The sequence below is a fragment of the Calypte anna genome, chromosome 26 (assembly GCF_003957555.1).
Source record: "Calypte anna isolate BGI_N300 chromosome 26, bCalAnn1_v1.p, whole genome shotgun sequence".
Taxonomy (NCBI): domain Eukaryota; kingdom Metazoa; phylum Chordata; class Aves; order Apodiformes; family Trochilidae; genus Calypte; species Calypte anna.
The window spans coordinates 2,404,972-2,424,212 of record NC_044271.1 but is presented as its reverse complement, the minus strand read 5'-3'; the positions used below and the strand labels follow the sequence as shown (position 1 = coordinate 2,424,212).

General features: G+C 50.6%; 1 protein-coding gene across 3 annotated transcripts in view; it reads right to left on the bottom strand.

Moving 5' to 3' along the window:
* Nucleotides 1-19,241, bottom strand: part of PLXNA2 (plexin A2) — a 132,651-nt gene that overhangs the window by 3,718 nt on the left and 109,692 nt on the right. For 2 of the 3 annotated variants that reach the window (XM_030465520.1, XM_030465521.1), the window contains exons 17-29: nucleotides 19,020-19,113; nucleotides 17,154-17,393; nucleotides 16,831-16,974; nucleotides 15,544-15,778; nucleotides 14,440-14,582; nucleotides 12,680-12,948; nucleotides 9,392-9,458; nucleotides 8,646-8,792; nucleotides 8,255-8,414; nucleotides 7,635-7,738; nucleotides 3,624-3,723; nucleotides 1,660-1,850; nucleotides 577-746 (exon numbers count right to left, since the gene is read on the bottom strand). In XM_030465520.1, coding sequence (XP_030321380.1) covers nucleotides 577-746; nucleotides 1,660-1,850; nucleotides 3,624-3,723; nucleotides 7,635-7,738; nucleotides 8,255-8,414; nucleotides 8,646-8,792; nucleotides 9,392-9,458; nucleotides 12,680-12,948; nucleotides 14,440-14,582; nucleotides 15,544-15,778; nucleotides 16,831-16,974; nucleotides 17,154-17,393; nucleotides 19,020-19,113 — 2,064 coding nt within the window. Of the gene's footprint in view, nucleotides 1-576; nucleotides 747-1,659; nucleotides 1,851-3,623; nucleotides 3,724-7,634; nucleotides 7,739-8,254; nucleotides 8,415-8,645; nucleotides 8,793-9,391; nucleotides 9,459-12,679; nucleotides 12,949-14,439; nucleotides 14,583-15,543; nucleotides 15,779-16,830; nucleotides 16,975-17,153; nucleotides 17,394-19,019; nucleotides 19,114-19,241 lie in introns of those variants that run through there. The other variant, XM_030465522.1, reaches the window with a different exon arrangement.

Sequence of the window (19,241 nt, the reverse complement as noted above, 5' to 3'; positions counted from 1 at the left end):
CAAACCCTTGTAGCACATCTGCACGGGGCAGCAGTGGTGCTGAAGCTTTAGAAGTGTTTGTGGGAAATCTTTTGCTTTGGGATGTGGCCATCCTCAGCCTTCCCAAAGCTCTTCCTCATCCCAGTTTTTTTCCCCAGGACACACAGAACTGCTCAGCAGCCAGGTCAGGCCCCACTTCCACCCCTCTCCTCTATTCTTAGAATCATGAATCATAGTATCAGACAGCTTGAAAAGCACCTCTAGGATCATCAAATCCAACCCTTGATCCACTCCCCCTGTGGTTCCCAGCCCATGGCACTCAGTGCCACATCAGCCTCTTCTTAAAAACCTCCGGGGATGGAGAATCCACCCCCTTCCTGGGCAGCCCATTCCAATGCCTGAGCACCCTTTCTGTAAAGAATTTTTTCCTACTATCCAACCTAACCCTCCCCTGGCAGAGCTTAAGCCCCGTGGCCTCTTTATCTTCCTGAGAGCTGCCTGGGAGCAGAGCCTGAACCTCCCTGGCTCTGACCTCTCCTCTGAGCCTCCTCTTCTCCCAACTAAACACCACCAAATGAAGTTGGAGATTACCCTTACCAGTTGCTCTTCCACGTGTGCCTCACATCCGTGTCGTGGATGCCGTGCTTATCCGCCTGCTCATCCAGGAAATCAAACATGTACTTGATGGCCAGGGGCAGCGCGGAGCCGCGGTGCACGGTGCTGAACAGGGTCTCAAACAAATCATCCACAAACTTCTGCAGCGTGCCCTGGGGGGGGAGCAGCAACCAAGGAGGTGAAGGAGGGCTGGGCACATGCTTGGCTTGGCACTGGTGGCAGGAGGGGACACCAGAGGGGTGCCAGGAGGGGTGCCAGCTCTGCACTGCCCCGCACGGTGCTGCCACGGACCCCTCAGGGATAAAGGGGGGATCTTTAGGAATGGTCCCAGCCCAGGGGATGCTCCAGCCTGGGGGATACTCCAGCCTCAGGGATAAAGAAGGTTGTGAGGGGATCTTTAGGAATGCTCCCTGCCTGGGGGATGCTCCAGCCTGGGGGATGCTCCAGACTCAGATATAAAGAAGGTCAGGGGGGGATCTTTAGGAAAGTTCCCTGCCTGGGGGATGCTCCAGCCTGGGGGATGTTCCAACCTCAGAGATAAAGAAGGTTGTGAGGGGATATTTAGGAATCCTCCCTGCCTGGGGGATGCTCCAGCCTAGGGGATGCTCCAGCCTGGGAGATGCTCCAGGGCTAAAGAAGGTTGTGGGGGGATCTCTAGGAATGCTCCCTGCCTGGGGGATGCTCCAGCCTGCAGCTCCTCACAGCTGCATTCACTCTCTATTTCTGACCTGAAACAATTGGTTTTCCTTTCAAAACCAAACCTGCACCACCTGCAGTGATGAACACACGGTGAAAGGAAGAAAAACTCTCTCCCTGGCCAAGGAAAGCAGTTAAATATTTACAGGCACCTCTTACATGTCCCCTGCTTTTTGGGTATTAATGAAATAATGCAGTATTGCAGCAATCACCTTGCAGGGTGAGGAAACCTGGGCTGGTTTTGTGTGCCTGGTCCTGGAACTACCCAAACCTGAGGTGTGCACAGAGCATCCATAGGGACAGCACAGAACCCCCAGAGAGGGTGCTAAGAGGAACCATTTCCAAGGGAATTCAGGACGTGGCAGTTACCTTGGTAGCTAATAGCCTGGTCAGGTAGATCTCAGACACCATCTTACTGCCCCGGTCTCCTTCTTTCTGGTCTCCATGGTCGTGGTTTTTCACCAGGTGCCAGACCTTGACCCCACTCTCCAGGTCTGGGGTGATCATGGGGGCCCTGGAGCGGAGGCTGTCGGGGCTCCCGGTGTAGCGGAAGGTGGAATCTGAAGGATGAGAGGGGGAGAAGTTGGACAGACCCAAAGGTCACAACTTTTTCATTTCCCTGTCGTTCCCCAGACATGCCACCCTGGTCACTAACACCCAAATCATCTGCATAAAATCATCTTTTACAGGGTCAAGAGATATAAAAGCACCCAGGCTGCCCCTGTGCCTGTCCCCCTCCCCAGCAGCTGAAGCTCCAAGGGTTTTCTTTCCCCTGAATTGCTCCATGGAGGGATGTGAGATATATTTAACCTCCCAAAGAATGTGGTTTATCCAAGCTGAGACGCAGGGCTGAGGAGCCCAACCTGGTGTTATTGGGGTTTTTCTTCCTCACCCCAAATGTCTTTGTTCTCTGGGAGCCTCTTGCATTTTCCCAAGTTCAGACTCCAACTCCCAGCTCAGCCTCCTCACCAAGAGTAAGAGGATCAATCATAAATCAGCCAAGGGAAATATGCAAGTCATTACCAAAGTAGCTAGGTTTTCATCCCTGATTAAGACTTAGATAAATGAGTACTCCAACTGATATAATTAAGGAGACAGAAAGGGGGACAGCTAAGGAAGCATCCCGTAATTCTATTTTTAAACACAGCTCTGTGCTGATATATAATGGGGGGAAGTAAATAAGGATCTCATTTAAATTCTGTCGGCACAATTAGAAATATTAATCTTAACATGAGGGATGGCAGCTCACATTGGGACTTTGCAAAAGCTTTTCCAGCTGACACAGATCAATGAGCACTGGAGATCCAGGCTGTGTCACCCAGACTTGGTTTTTCCATCACCCAGGGCACGGGGAGCTCTGGACACTCAGCTGGATTACAGCTCCCAGGGAAAAAATGCCTTTTCTCCTGGCTTTTGCCTAAAGACCTGTGGACAGCAGGTCCTCAGGATACGTTTGCTTGAGAAAAGACCCTTTTATTTTGGAAGCTATAAACGAGAGGAGAGGGGTTTGTCAGGAGAGCCCTGGTTTGTAAACCACTCTGTAAACTGGCAGATAATGACAGATCAGAGCACCAGAGGTTTTGCCACTGCTGCCTTTTATGGGAGCAGATTATTGCTGTTGTTGTGGGTTTAGTGCTGTAAACACACACCTGGCACCCAGCAGATTCCTGTACTCCAGCTGCAGGGTCCCCAGGGACCCTCTGCACCACTCCGGGTGCTGCTCTGACACAAATAAGGAATTCCCAGGTGTGCAGAGCTGAGCACAGTGAGGTCAGAATCCTGTTACCTGGCTCTGCCCCATCACACGAGAATTCAGGATCCTCCACTTAGAGAAGCTGAAGGGATGGGGCTGCTCCCTCCTGCAGCCCTGATGCTGTGCAAGGGAGCCCCATGGGTGCTGGGCAGCACCCACCCCCTCGGAGCCAAAGGACTTTCCCTTGGCTTTGCCAAGACTTATTTTTCCAAACGCTGCTCATTCTGTGCTTGGCATTTCCTTTTCCCTACTCTCAGCTTCTCTGGTCTTTTTTGCTGCTATGCTTTTGGGTGGCAAAGCCTTTGCAAGGCAAAACAAACCAAAAAAACCCCAAAACTAAAAAAACAAAACACCAGTAACCAAGGGCACGTTTTATTTTGGCAGCTGAAAATCCTCCTCTCACTTGGGCTGATGGGATGTGGGTTTCTGGGGAAACTGCTGCTTTTCCCCCACCTAATTCCCTTCCTGCAGCCAAGGCACCTGCCCCATGCAGGCAATCCTCCAGGAATTCTGCAAGCTCCAGGCTGGCTCCACAAATGAAATTCCCACTCCCTGTCCATCCCTTAACTCTGCTGCTTACCATATCTGCTGATGGATGTCCGGGATATACTGGCAGAGGCAGGAATATTGTAGGAGGAGGTTTGTTTGGGAACAAGAGCCACCACTGAGCGGTCTGATACCTGGGGAAAAAAAGGGAGAGGAGAGAAGAGCAGTGAGATCCTCCCCGGGATCACCAGCAGGAGCAGGGAAGAGAATTCCCCAGGATTCAGGATGGACAGGGAGCTGTGGGCTGAGAGAGCTTGGGCAGTGAGGGACCAGAGGAAGGGAATGATAACTTAAAAGATGTACTGAAGATGTTTTGGGTCGTCCTGATTTAGGATTTGGTTTTACACAATAAAAATGAGAAGCTGAGGAATTGTTGTGATCCAATTAAAGTAACAATGCAGGAAGAATAAAATGGCTATAATAACGTTATGGACCATAAAACATTCCTATTAAACCATTTTTTATTTTAGCAATTTTTACGAACTTTAAAAGTTTGATTTACAGCTGAGAGAGTCAGAAAGCCATCTCTCAGGGTATTAAATTGTCAGGCCCTCTTCTGCACCAGAGAAGGAATTAAATGCTGGCAAGTCACACAATAAATGAACATTAGTGCTAACAAGGTTTCGTTACAGCAGATTTTAGTAGCCACATTTAATTTTATCCTCCCCATAAATCTAGCAGTGGCTGGAAGTTTTTAAACTTATTTCCCTTAATTAAGAACCTGCAGGTTCCCAGGAATGGGCCTGAGTGTCTTTTAATTTTGAACTTTTGGTCCCTGGGGCAGCAGAGCAGGGAGCGGAGTCACCACATCCACGGGGACTCAGCCAAAATGCCACAGAAATTGCTTTTGGGGCCAAAAGGACTTTTGCCAGAAGTCCTTTGAGGGCCTTGGCTCTGTCCCAGCACCCAGGGAAGCTGCAGGGCACCAGTTGGGTTTTTTTTGCTCCCCCAGCATCTCCCTGCACTGCCAGCTGCCCCAGACACAGGGATGGGCACTGCCCTCCAGGCTCTGTCTCTGCCACTCAGATGAAAAGTGTCCTCTAAACACAAGGTGTTACTGCTAGTGATAGTGGAAATAACACCCACTCGTGTTTTACAGTACAAAAAAATAGCTATTTATAAGCAAAAGACTTCAATACCTCCATTATTTCCATTTCTGCTCCTCCAGCCTGACTTCATCCAATTTATTAAGTCAATTGGAGAAGCCATTAGCAGTGATATTATTTTCTTAGGCTGTTATGAGCTGTCACTTCAGTTCCCCAGGGAGAGACCCCAGGAGGGTGCTGGCAGCCCCGGGGGCTCTGGTGGCAGCAGCAGCTTCCCAGCCACCACGCTGGGATCCAATTCCACCAGGGCTGCAGTTAACTGGGAGAGAGGCATTAAAAATTCCACACTCTCACTCTCTAAATTTTGGGTCGAATGTTTCTTGTCAGCTAAACCACACCAGGATGCAAATCAGCATCAGATGGAACACACATGAGTTTCCCAGCTGGCTCTGCTCTCGCCCCAGAGATGCCTGTGAAGCTGGCTGCCTGCTTTACAACTTTATAAATATTCTGATTCTTCTGTGAGCTGGAAACACGATGCACAAAACACCTTGAAGGGAAGAAAAAGGAAGCCTGGAGCAGGGAGAAGCCCAGACAATAATAACACTGAGCTTGCACAGGGCAGTGAGGGTGCCAGCTCCATCCTTGGCTTTTGGCTCTCATGTTCCAGACAAATCTCCCCCCTCTGCCCCTAATTTTTCATTAAAAATAGTTCTCTAGCCTGTTGGCCCTCACAGTGCCTGACAGGTAATTCATGCTCTGCTTGCCTTGGTGTTAACCCTGCACGAGCCACAGTAAATCAGCCAGTATTAAATCCAGTGTTTCATTTTTCCTGAGTAAAGCCATGCAGGGTGAGGCTCTCCCATGGAGTTCATGGGCATGGAACCAAAAGGATACCACACAAATGTAATACAACTTCCTCAACCAATTTTTAAATCTCCAGAGAATTTAACAAAGAATGGCATCTGTTTAATCTGCAAATCTATTTTTATAAATGAAGAAATGGGCAGCAGGCATATAGTTCTGTATGTAATTCATATAGTTCTGTAGATAATTCATATAGTTCTGTATCTAATTCATATAGTTCTGTATATAATTCATATAGTTCTGTAGATAATTCATATAGTTCTGTATATCATTCTGTAAAGGGCTTCAAAATATTACAGATCAGCAGATAAAAGTAGACAGCATCTTACCAGGAATAAAGACAAGGCTCTGAATAAAAGATGGAGAGAGCTCTACAGAGCTAGCTCCTGTTTTTCCTAAACTTTAGAAATCAACATTACCAGCCCACCAGAATCTGGAGAAACCTGGAGTTCATTTTTATGGCTTGCACCTCACCTGCTTTATAAGGAACACTCCTGTTAGAATGGGTTAATTCTCAAATGATGTTACACCTTCTCCTAAGCTGTGCCTTTGCCCATGTCTTTGTTTTACTGTGTGGTCCTGGAGCATCTGTATTTTTGATGCCTAATAACAACATCTTTTAACTCAAACGTGAAAAAACCCAAAAGCTGGTAGGATGAAATCTATAGAATCTCACTGTTTGGTTGTGGCACAAGCCCTGATTTGATGAGTTGCTGTTGCAGCCCAGAGAACTTGACTCCCACAGCTCAGCTGGGGAGAAATGCAATCCCTACCTGGCTGGATGCTTGGCAGCAAACTTCTACTTTGTTCCAGAGCAGAACTGACATTCAAATGGCAGAAATAGCTGCAGCATCTTGAGTGCTACAAGCAAGTTGTTTATTTTGAGGGTAAACTTGTGGCTCAGGTTTCCCCACAGGCTCTAAAATAAAAGTGCTCCCTCCCCCAGCACCCAGCTCACACCAGACACAAACACAGCTCCCACTTGTGATTTTCTTTAAGATGACTTTTAAAGATCAAGATGTAAGAAAGGCTCAGTGCCTCCCTGCATCTTGGTTAATCCCTGCCAGGTAAAACAGATTTTAGAAACAATGGAATTCATCTGTGCAACTCCTGTGACATTTTAAGGTGCTCTGTGTTGAAGTCCTCCAGGCTGCTTGGGGAAGTTGACCCTCAGGGTGCTTTTTTCCATTCACTTTGCATATTTATGCCATTGCCTCTGTCTCATTCTCTAATTGTATGGCTCCTGTCAATGCTGGCTCAGATTCAGCTTGCACAGCATGAGCCACACTGAGGGGCTGGGGATGGTGTATAAACAGGGAGAGATGCCAGATTAAACACTAAACACTTGTGTGTAGGTAGTGATGGACAGTAGTAGGTTATGGGTGCCAATTAATGGATTTATCCTCTGCTTCAGACAGGCTTTCAGGAGAAGCCTTTGATTCTCTTTAACCAACCTTTCCGCAGCTCCCTCTTTACCTCTTTCCATCTTTCACACACCATATGAAACCCTTTCCAACAGACACACACCTCTCCCAGGCAGCTGGGACACTCATGCTGCAAAAGTTAAAGATAACAACAATTTCTCAGGCCCCCTGGCCCATGCACAATGCAGCATCCTCACTGCCCAGCTGTGACTTCAGTCCTGTAGGACTCCTACAGGATGTAGGATGTCCTGTAGGATGATGACAGGTATGAGGGAGGGACAAGCTGGAGCTGCAGCCTGGTGCTTTGGATCAGACTGATGGTGTGGGGTTTGCAAAGCACTAAAGGAAAGCTGAGCCTCCTCTTCCTTCCCTGCTGCCCCTCTGCTTGGCTCAGACCCCCAAGGAAAGAGCTGAGCCCCATGGGCCAACCCCTCCCCTGGCCCTGGGTCTCTGGTAGCTGCAGCTCAGCCCTCCCTAGCATAGCTGGTGGTTTTAATTTAGTCAATTTTCACTGCTAGTTTCTGTAAGATCCATGTCAAGGCTGCTTTCCTGTCTGATGCATGAGCACACTGAACCCTTCTGTTTTAGCATCCAAATGTGCCCTCCCTGCCTGTCCTCGCTGATGAGATAGCTTGGGAATTAAATTCCTGCTTTTGTTTCCTTCCCTCCTGGCAGCTTTCTGGGAGTTGTCTGAGGCTGCTTTCTTACCTGATAATGCATCAAGGTGTTCAGACGTTTCCAATCCCCTTCAATCTTGGTGGTGATGTCTTCATCCTGCAGGACCACCCGGGCTATCCGGCCCTGCCGCCACTCTGCAGGGGAGGCACAAACCAGACAGGGGGTCAGGGAGGGAAAAGGCACTAAACCAAACCCCAGTTCTGGACCAAGGAACAGGTGAGCCTGTAGAAAAGCCCCCTCCCAGGAAGGGGCACCCAGAGAAAGCTAAATTCTGCTCTTTAATCTAACAAGGTGGGTGGCACGAATGGTTTTCCTGCAGCAAAGTGCAGCATCTCACTGCCCAGGCAGTGTTCAGCCAAGCCAAGGTGCAGGACTTCCCCAGCACCTCTGCTCCCTGCTCTAGTGAGATACACAAGCTTGGGGAGCTTTGCTGAGCAGAGTGAAAGATGCTTCAGAAATCATCTGCTCTGTGGAAAATCAGACCATCAGCTGATGCTACAGAGCTCAGAATGGATCCAGCAGGGACACAGGGACAGAAAGGTTTGTGCATGGTGCAGTCTGTGTTCTGGCTATCTGCAAAACCCACAGAGAACCCTGATAACAGCACCCACCACAATCCTCCCCTTCCTGTGGGGCAGAGGAATTCCTACCCAAGTCCATGTCGACAGCTCTGGGTCTTTGGGAATATGGGACATTTTTGTATACTGCATCGAGGATCTTCTCTTTGACTTGGGTGATGGTGTCACAGTTCAGCACCTTCACAGGGATCTCGGGACTGTTCTCATTATCTGGGTTCACACAGTTCAGGATCTGGAAGGGGAAGAGAACCACATCATGCTCTAAAGGTCTTTAGAGAAGCATCCAGGAGAACTGTGCCCACATCTTCCCCAGCAACCCCTCCTCAGAACACAACCACCCCCACCCCTCCTTGCACCACTGCCACCTTAGCACGTCCTTGCAAGGACTGGAGGGCAGCACAGCTCGTGTCCCCATGGAGGGGACAGAAGCAGCTCAGTGGCAGCTTCTCCAGCTCTCACTCACCAGGGTCTTGTACTCAATCTGCTGCCTGATCAGTTTGTCCTCACTGAGGGAGTACCGGGCTTCTCCTGTGATGGCATCAATGGGACCTTTCTCCATCTGCTGCTTGATGGCACAGTAGAGCATGAAGAGGGGCTCTCCAGCACATTCCTACCCAAAAGGAGACACAGAGCAAGACTAACACAGAGGTGAAGGTGCAGCTCCTCCAGGCTTCTGACTCCCTGCAGCAGAGCCACAGTCCCATGGACTCAAGCTTTAGAACCCAAGCTCAGCCCTCAGCAGCTTCTGGAGGGGAAAGCCAAGCCCAGGAGCTCAGCTGCTCAATATCTGTGCTGTCTTGGGCTTGGAACATCTCTGCTGAGTCTCCAGGGCTGTAAGAAGCAATGAGACCTTGATCTGATTGTTCCCTCTCAGGAAACAAATTCTGGGGGGCTTCCAAACCCACATATAAAGTTAAAAAAATATGGAACCCCAGGCACAGAGACGTGGGAGTTGCTCCTGAGTACTAAAACCAGAAACCCCATTAAATGAGAACTACACTGAGCAACCTGAGGGTTGAGGAAGACTGAGCATGGAGACTGTGACAGCCCCTGTGAGCCCCAGGTGGGGACATCCCCAAGAAAACCTCCACTCCCCCCCTTGCCTTGCTACTACATCCTGTGACCTAGAATCTGACTGAGTTTTCCCCAGGATTCACCCTGGGGATGGGTGGTGGGTGAGAGAGCAAAGCTGCCTCCAGCCCTCCTTACCTTGAGGAACTTGTGGAGGAGGAAGGCAAACCAGTTGGTCAGCATCTTCTCAGCCACTGACTCGGTCCTGGGGAAGCCAGGAGGACAGGGATGTTATGTACAAACCCAAACCATGCACCAGAAGCCCCCACACCTCCCTGGGCAGCACCAGCCCCTGGGTGCTGTGACCCAGGTCGAGGTCCAGAGCAGGATGTGGCCACTGCTGTCCCCCCACCCCCAGCACCAAGCTGCCAGCAGCTTGCCCAGCTGCCAGCCCATCATCCTGATGGGGCTGGTGACAGGGAGCCTGGGGACTCTGGGCTCCTTGCACGTGGTGCAAATTACAGCCTGGCTCAGTAAATCACTGGGATTTGCTGTGGTTGCTGGCAATCAGGGACAGCAGAGTGACAATGGCAGCGAAATTGCAGCTTTCTCTCCAGTCCCACCCCGTGTCCTCTCCCCACATTGTGCCCAAGATTAGCTCTAATTTGAATACAATGGCTCTTAATGATAGTTTTTAACTCTGGCTCTGCAGGACCCCCAAGACTTTCCTGAAAACCCCACCATCCCTACTCCTGGGAGAGGGTGGCTCTGCTGGTGGCAGAGTGTCCCACAGTCCCTGTTTGAGCCAGGCTTGGTCCAGAATGGTCCTGCCCTGGTTCCCAGCCCTCCTCTCAGGCCACAGACCATGCCAGGACCTGGACCAAACTTCAGCACCCTAAGAGGGGGGGCTTCAGCACCTCACCCTTTGCAGCACCCACTCCCTGGGGACCATCCCTGCCCTCAGCTTCACCCTGTGCCTGCAGTGGGGCAGCAACCCCTGGTTCTGGGCACCCCTCTGCACCTTCAGCCCCTTCCCAGCAGCTCTGCTCCCAGTGCCACCCCTGCAAACACCTTCCCAGGAGATGCCCAGCAGGCACTGCCATGCAGGAGCCCCTGAGATGGAGCCAGGCACTGTCTCCTTTTCCCCATTCTCTCCCATCTGTTCTGCAGCCTTGAGGAAAGAGCTGCCCCTTGGTACCTATTTACACAGCATCCAGCATGTCTGAGAGCTCTGGCATTTAATGAAAAACACACAGGGCTGAAGCAACAAGGTTTGATCACAAAATCGAGGAGATGAAGTATAAAGGGAGCCACAAGCAAAAAACTGATGTCAGTCAGCACAGGGACCTGGGGTCACATTATCCATCATCTCCCAGGATCACAACATCTGCCAGGAATTTGTGAAAATGTCTGCAGATCCCCGAAGAATTTAAGCCTGAATTGATTAACTGCCTAAAAACTTCTCCTACAGATTGACAAACACACACAAGACATTGTTTTCCTGTTTAAAACACTTCAGTCACCCAATTAAGGAGGAGAAGCAGTGGCCCACTGCTGTGCCAGCCAGCCACAGGAGATGGAGAGGCAGTGACACCAACAAGAAAACAGGTGAAAACCTCAGAAAATAATACATTCAAGACTTCAGGGTGAATATTAACTTAAATAAATTATTTTGTTATTAGAATATGAAGCTGAGAACTGGCAAGCCTCGTCCCAGCCCTACCAGTGCTGTGTCCTGTCCCTGTTGGCTGCTCATGGCCTGACCCTGGCAGCAGGAAAATCACTGAAATATGGAGTGACAGAGAAGTTGGGGCAGATCGTGTGGGAGAAAGGCATTGGCTACTCTCTTGCTTTGCTGTTCCCTTTTATTTCTTTATCAGAAATAAAAGAGCAGCTGAATGGAACAGCAAAAAAGAAACACCTCGGAGCATCTCTGTCAAATCCCATTTCTCCTCCACCTTCAAGCACTGAATCTCCCTCCCATCTCAGCACAGGCTGATGCTGGGAGATATTTGCAGTGCATCAGTCCCAGGGGTGCCCAACAAATCACTTACTGATCACTGTCCCTCCCTGGCTGAGGAAAGAGGCTGCTTAAAACCTCCTGTGGGAGCACTGGGGGCTCCTTGCAAACCAGTCTGCTGTACTGGGAGCCCTTCCCCTGATCTCCCCCTTTGGAATGGGGCTGGTGCTGGCTGGCTAAGTCATCCCTCCAGCCCTGCCTGTCCCCATGGGGTCTGACCCTCTGCCACACCAGGAGGGGACTGCTGAGCCCAGCTTTGTGCTGCCTCCTCCCCGGGCTGCTTTCTGAAATGCCAGTATAGATCTGTCTCTAAAAATAAAAAATAAGCTCCTGAAGATTAACACGGCAGGGGAGAATCCCGAGGCTTGGAGAAAACCCTTCTCATTGACCACAGAAAGAGAAGAAGGCAGGAGCCAGAGATGACTTTCCAAAGGAGCCTGACGCCAGCAACGGGGCCTTGGCTGCTCCTCCAGTTTTCTGAGGCACCAGGAATTAAACAAAACTAAACAAAAAAAGGCTGAGGGAACAAAACAAAAAAAAGATATGTATTTTATTAACTTTCCTTGCTCTATCTAGGTCTCAGAACTGCTGTGTGCTGCTCTCTGTGCCAGGAACCAGAGCAGCTATGTGATTGAATGTCAACTTTTTTGATGCCTCCCTCAAGGGGTAGTTGCAGAAGAAAGAGAGAGGGGAAAATGAGGAAGAAAGAGAGAAAGAACTGAGTGCCAATTATCAACTGCTGCCACTAGAGAGCTCAAAAAATATAAACAATTATTTCACTTTGTGGTTGATCACTCCTTATTAAATCAGAGTGAGTTGTTCCAGCCTGGGCTGCTTTGTGCCCACGCAGGAGCCCATGGGCACAGGGTTGGACACCAGCCCTAAGCATCCCATGAAATGGCCAAATCCTGGTGCAGGACAGGCAGCTCCAGTGCTGCTGGTGCTGCCCATGGCCACATCTCTTTACCAGGAGTGATCTCCTGATGTGTTTTTGGAGCACCATGAAGTCCTTACTGATGGCTGAGGCAGAAGACGCCATCCCAGGGACTTGTCAAACCACAAGGGAAAGGAAGACAGCTTCCTTTTCTGAGATGAGTTATTGCCTCCACAAACCCAGGCAGATTTAAAGCAATTTCCTGTCAAGTATATTCATTGTGGCTGGAGGAACCCCTGAAATTCTCCTGGAGCTGTGAAACCCTCCCCTCTCCTTTGTCTGCTTACTCCAGTGAGATGTCAGCAGAGCCATGGGCACGGCCAGGATTCTGCTGCCAGCCAAGACCAACCTCTGCAGCACGGCTGGGAAACGGATGGCTCATCCCAACCCATCCACGGAAAGCCAGATTTTCCTTTGGACACCAGCACCCTGGTCCTGCAGATCCCCCGGGTGCCACCAGCAGCGTGGCTGGGCCAGCCCAGGGGACCTCCCTGTCCTGACCAGCATCCCCTCCCCTTCCTCCCATCTGTACCTGCGCAGGAGCAGTTTGGGGTGGTTCTTGTTTTCCAGGTTCTTCTCGATGAGGTCAGAGAGGAGCTGTTTGAGCACATCAGTGGCATACTCCAGCTTGCCCTGCAGACCTGTCATGATGAGCGAGGCCACGTTGCCGCGATCGCGCATGGAGAAGCTGCGCTGCAGCTCCAGCGTCCGGATGAAGGTCAGCAGGAAGACTTTGTTGTTGATCAGCTGAGCAAAGAGCTTCAAGGCCTTCTCCACACTCTGCTGGCCATTCCCTTGGACCTGTGGTGGAGGAGAGCACGTTCATCAGCCGAGGCACGGGAGGACAAGGGATGCAGAGCAGCCCCGCACTGTGATGGAGTCACTGCTACCACCGTGGGTGGGGGGAATGGTTTAAACCTGGGTGCACAAGCAAATATCTCATCTCTTGGGGTCTCAGCATCCCCAGACATGGTGTCTGGTCAGTCCTGAACAAGCGTTGCTGATCCTGTCCTCCCCCAGCTCTCCAGCACACCCTGCTATAATCTCTGCATGCCATAAAGCTGCTGCTCGGAGGCTAACGGCCCCCGAAATGACATCCAGTTCTGCTTGTTCTGCACAAAAAGTGACACTCTTGTAAGTAAATTAAATACTAATTCAGACTATTGCTTTATTATGAGACAAGTGTAAAAAATTAATTGAGGCTTTCAGCCAGTTGCAGATTCAAGTAATTCATTCCGAGTGAAAATGATGAAGTGCATTAAGCAACTCTTTACCAAACATCTTGGAGACTTATGTATTGGTTTTACTAACGTTACATAATTAAGCAACTGTGTAATTGGCAACACATTTATCACTTTTGCAATTCTGGTTTTCATGAGCAAAACAAATAAAAAGCATTCATATTTGTTTGCTGGAGCATCAGCTTCTTTGGCAGTTCCAACAGTGAACATAATGCAGGGGGCTGCAGAACTCGGGGAGTGGGAATGGGCTGGGAGAAGCTGGTTCAGAGCCTGCTGAGTGTCACCAACACCATGGCAGCTGCTCAGCAGTGCTGGTCCAAGGGAAAGGAATCTCCTTGGGAGCCTTAATGCTCAGCAGCACTCAGCAGGGAAGCACAGGGGCAACCAAGGCTTCTCCTCTGACATCTCCAGCTGAAGATCTGGTCTGTGTGAAGGCAAGGGGACTTCCAGGAGGCTCAGTGCCAGCCTCCAGGAGGAGCTGAGCCTGATACCTTTGGGCTGATAATCTTTCTTGAAGGGCCATCAGTTTTATTGGCCCTCTCACAGGTGAACGAGGCTCATCTACAAGGTGACCCGATGGACCTCTGCACGGTAACCATTTTTCTTCATCCTGAGTGACATCCTATTTAGCCATAGTGATGGAAAAGCCAGGGAGATGCAGGCTCTGGTCCAGCCCAGCGGGTGCCATGCCTGGGCACGGCGTTCGCCCTCCTGTGGACACACCATGGAACAGCAGCAGGATGCTCCAGGAGGGATGCTCCCAGGAGCACAGCCTTCCCCTGCACCCTAAGGTGCTTCAAGACTTTAAAACGACTTCTCTTTGGGCTTTGCTGCTGCCCTATAGCCATATAAAACCCCATAAAATAAAACTAAGGCAACACTGGGGAGAAGAAACTGAGAGGAAGCAGGCAGCGTGCGATGGAGATAAAACACCAGCTTCTTGGGGTTCATCCTGCCAACTCCAGGGCTTTTAGTGAGATCAGAAAGGTGCCTCAGAGTTTCCCTCAGGCTTCCCTGAAGGCTCAGGGCTGGAGCCCAGCCCACTCCTCACCTCCAGCTCCCGCAGGACAGGGTGATCCTCGATGCCAGGGAAGAGAACCCTCATGGCATAGGTCCGGTAGTCGAGGTATGGGATCCCCGAGCGATCCAGGTCACTGGTTAATTCATTGATGTCTGTCTGCAGCTCTGCAAAAGCTGTTTGGGGAACAGAAAACACCAGATGTGAGCTCCAGGAGGCAAGGCTGTGGGCAGAGGTTTTGGGAGGGCTGTCTGCAGAGCAGCACCCAGCACCGGGTCAGCTCAGGAGCTCGGTTCTGAGCAGCCCTTGTTGTTGTGGAGCCCAGGCAGATCCTCACCCCTGTCTCAGCAGCTCAGAGCAAGAGAGCACAGGCTGCACAGAGCAGATGCTGAGAACAAAAGATTCATTGGTATGCAGCTCACAGCTATGGATACCCACCTAAAACACCTTTCTAAAGGCTGCAGAGAGGAACGAGGATATATTTTCATTACTTGGTACCTCCCTTATTTTCCTTTCTTCTCCTCCCGCTCCTCTATCAACAGTTGTCATGATAATCAGACCTGATGCAGATCAAATCCAAGCAGCAACTGACTGCTGCAGGGGTTGGGAAGGAATTCACAGCATCTCCCAGAACCAAACACTTGAGGAGCTGCTTCCTATCCCTCAGACCTGCTCCTGCTCCTCTGGCCTCACATCTTACACACTGGAGGGGGGTCTGGACCAGCTTTCCAGCCCTCCAGCCTTCCATTTGGGATACACACTGTCCCTAGGGGATCCAAACCTCCTCTGTTCCCTATTTCCCTGCCTTTTCATCTGTTCATTGCTAAAAGACCATCAGACAAGGGGGCACATTGTGCCGGGCACCCTGGGGCTCACACCACCCTTGCACTGTGATCCCCCCACGGTGCTTAAGCAGGATCAAGCTCTAATCCTATTATCTGCACATTGGGCATGGCAGAACCATGTCTGCCACTGCCCTACCCACCCTCCCATGCTGGGACAGCCATGGAAACCTCAGGGGAACACCCACCCCCCCCAATCCTTTCTGCACAGAGCGGGTGTTCCAGTGGGGAAAGCTGGGGAGCAGAGCATGAGGCTGCAGCACCCTGAGAGCACCCACTGCTGGGCAGTACTGACCCTCCTTGCATTCCAGGGCCACCCGGGACTCCAGATTGTCCATCTGCATCTGCAGCCTCTTGAGGGTCAGGTCGTTCTCCCGGGATTTGCGCTTGTAGGCGATGAGGACGATGATGACGATGATGAGGAGGAGGCTGCCCCCAGCAGCGATGCTGACGATGGCTGGCAGGGTCAGGAGGCTGTCTGAGATGATGCTCACCGAGCCAGGGGAGAAGATGATCCCCCCAACACGCACCTGCAAAGCCCAACAGAGGAAACTTTCTGCTAAGGGGGTCAGCCTGAAGCAAACCCCATCTTCCCAGGATGGGCACCCCACAGACTGCAAGGAAAATGCAACAAAACCACTTCTCTGCTTCAGCCAACACTGCAGCAGCTGCAGGAACCTTCATACACAGAGGGTGCAGCTTATGTGAACACAGGAAGGCTTCAAGTCATGATAAATGTGCCAGCCCTTCACTATCTGGGCTTCGTTCTTATTATCTGATGGCTCCATTTGACTTTCATTTTACAAGCTTTCAACTCCCTTTTGTAAAACGTGGACACGAGCAACCCAGTGATAATTTCCCTGACAAGAAGCCAGAGTGACTGGAAAGGGAAAACAGAGCAGGAAAGAGAAAGCCCCATATGAAAGCTGCAGAGGTTACTGCTGGGATTGGTTTTCTTGAATGTGCCCTGGCCACAGATGCAAACAGCTCTCAGCCAGGTTGTGCTTCTGTGAACCACACTGTGATAATCTGAATATGTTTTAGACGTTGAACTTAAAGGGAAATAAATCACAATTACAATCTTGCTTGAGCTCTGCTCAAGCACTTCAGCAGCTGTGTGCTTGGTCTGGGAGCAGATCAGAGGAAGCAGCAATGCCCAAAACCTAAAGACACCGAGTGTTACAGCTTCAGAAAAAGGCAAAACCTTCTTAAAATCTCTTAGCAGATCAGGTCTGGCTCCACGGACTGATAAAATCCCTCCCTGTATTACAGGAGGGAGAACACATCCCATGGGAAATGGTGTCACCTACGGAAGGATGAGCAGTGGCACTGCCAGAGATCTGTTCCTCCTGGAAGGCTCTGATGGAAGGTGGTGTGTCCTGGAGAGGAAAAAAGTTCCTCCAAGCTAATCCACCTTGATTTTTTTTAGCTTCCAATTAAACAGGCATAAAAATACAAAATTCTACTGATTCTTGGATAAGAAATTGCATTCGATATCTGAGGGAGTCAGGGAGCAGGAGGAGAGAGGACAGGAGGGAGGGAGGGAGGGAAGGGGTGCTGGCAGGAGCATCGGGTCCCTCACCATCACTTTGTGCTGCCCAGTGAGGTTTGGTGGCTCACACAGCAGCTGTGTCTCCGAGACAGTGACAGCACAGGGGGTTTCTCCAATCAGCACGGTGTAGTTGAGTTTGGCTCCCCCCGGAGCAGGTGGACACAGGTTTCTGCCCTGGGGACAAGTGGAGAGAAGACTGTACAAGGATGCAGCACATTTCTCTGGGTTTCATCTCAACCCCACTTGGTGCAAATGTCAGGGCTCTGTCTGGGTGTACCCCTGTCCAAAGGGGGCATAAAACTCCTTTCTCTGGGATTGTCTCTTCCCAAGGGGGGCAGGGAAGGTCTCCTTACCTTCAGGATGATGGGTGACCCTGGCTTCTGCTCCAGCACCCCGCTGGGGCTCAGGAGTTCAAAGGTGGGGTTGGGGTAGTAGATGAACTTGGTGTCATTGTAGACCAGGAGGGATTGGACGTTGTTGAAGATAAATCCAAACTCATCCGGGCGCTCGACAGCATCCAGGCCGGGTCGGTACTCGGGGACGAGGGGGGGGGCCAGGCAGGCAAGGGCTGTGGAGTTCACCACCTTGCAGACCTGCAGGGAAGGAGATGCTTCAAAAGGTGACTGGGAAAAACTTATCTAAGGCAAGACAAAGCTCATCTGATTCCTTAAATATGTGCTGAAAAGTCATCCAGAGGATTCAAGTTTAGCTGGGAATATTTAACCCTGGCTCGATTCACAATAGCCACAACCTGGGGGGGAATTTGCCTCCCCTCCAGCTAATGAAGAGATGGAGAGAGAGATTCAAAAGGATCTGGGTTTTAAAGGAGCTCTAGGCTTGCACCATGGATCACTTGGTCCTCTTTCTTTCTTTTTTTTTTTTTTTCCTCTTCTTCCAGTTGTATCCTCGTTGGCATTGCTGAGCTCTGAAACAGATTCCCAGGAAATCCCCACTCCTTGCTGCAACTGGGAATGAGAGGGAATTCTGGAGTGGCAGTGAGGGAGAGGAAGGATCATCTGACACTCGTGGGCTGGAGGTAACATGAAGGTCATGTCCTGCCAGGCTGAGGACACCCACAGCTCCTCCAGCCCTGAGAGCAGGGAGCTGACTGATTTATGAGCCTCTCACCTTATAAAGCAGCAAGAGCCTCACCATTTGGCCTCCCTTCCTAACTGGGAGATTTAATTTCATTCGATTTTGTGTCTTTGGAATTATTTTTGTAGTGCTATAACTGCAACTGCTAACAACAAAATTAGATGACTTTTTAAAAAGAGCTCGGATGAAAATGGGAGATGGGAATAGGAAACGACTGCTAAGTGGTTTGCCCTTTCCAAGATAATACAGATTCAGTCAAAGATCACTGTATAGCAACAATATTTTTCAGCTTTACTTGGTCAGAATCATTTTCAGTGGGTCCTGGAGGTCCAATTCTATTTGTGGCATACAAGAACATCACTTAGTTCCCATTTAGCTGAGGCTTCATTTCAGTTTCTCTCCCTTGGACTGTAAAAATACAGACAGGGGATGGAGGAGGCATCCCAGATCATCCCAAATTCTGCTGCCAGCTCCTTGCTTTGGGAACATCAGGGTGATGGGAGGCAGGAGAGGAAGGAGACATAAAAATATCATCCAAATACCCAGAGTCACAGGGCCTGCACCCTTTGCCTGGCAAAGCAGCCCCTGGCATTGATCAAGCTGCTCAAGTAGCCTGAATCCTCCTTGTTCAGAATTGGGTCCCCTTCTCCTTCCCTCCCCAGGCTGGCATGTGGCTGCTGAGCCCAGAAATGCAGCAGTGGGGTTTATGTATAGAGAGGTAGGTAGGAAGAGGCTGGTTACACATCAGGCTGGCAGGGCTCAGTGCTTAGCACTGGTTTTTACAACAGGAGAGGGATTAAACTGGGAAGCGAGGAGCATCTGGGGACAATGGGGACAGCCACAGGCTCTGCCCTGTCTGTAGCACTGAGCTAGGGACGGGAGGGATGCTGGGGGAGCAGAACTTCTGGGCTCAGGGGTTGTGTGGGAAGGGGGAATTTCCAGTTGGGTTAAGTTGAGGGCAATACCCCAGGACAGCTTCCACCACGGCCATGTGTCACCATCTGGAGAGCAGCAGAACCAGAACCAGAACCACAGCGTGCAGGGGGGGGTCTGCATGTGCACAGCCTGGCACAACCCTGCCCACAGCACCCATGGCACCCACGGCACCCCCAGCACCCACTCACGTTGACGAACTCTTTGCCGTTGTACTTGACGCGGATCCTCGGCTCCTGGATCACATCCAGGTTGGAGCCAGTGATGGTCAGAGGTGTGTAGCCACTGGGAGAAAAGTGGGAAATACCTGGTTAATGCTGGGGCTGGGGCTGCAGAGGACAATCAGGGTGCTCCTGATCTCAGGGAGAAGTTTTCTGCAGACACTCGAGGCACCAAGGGACAGCATGGATTTG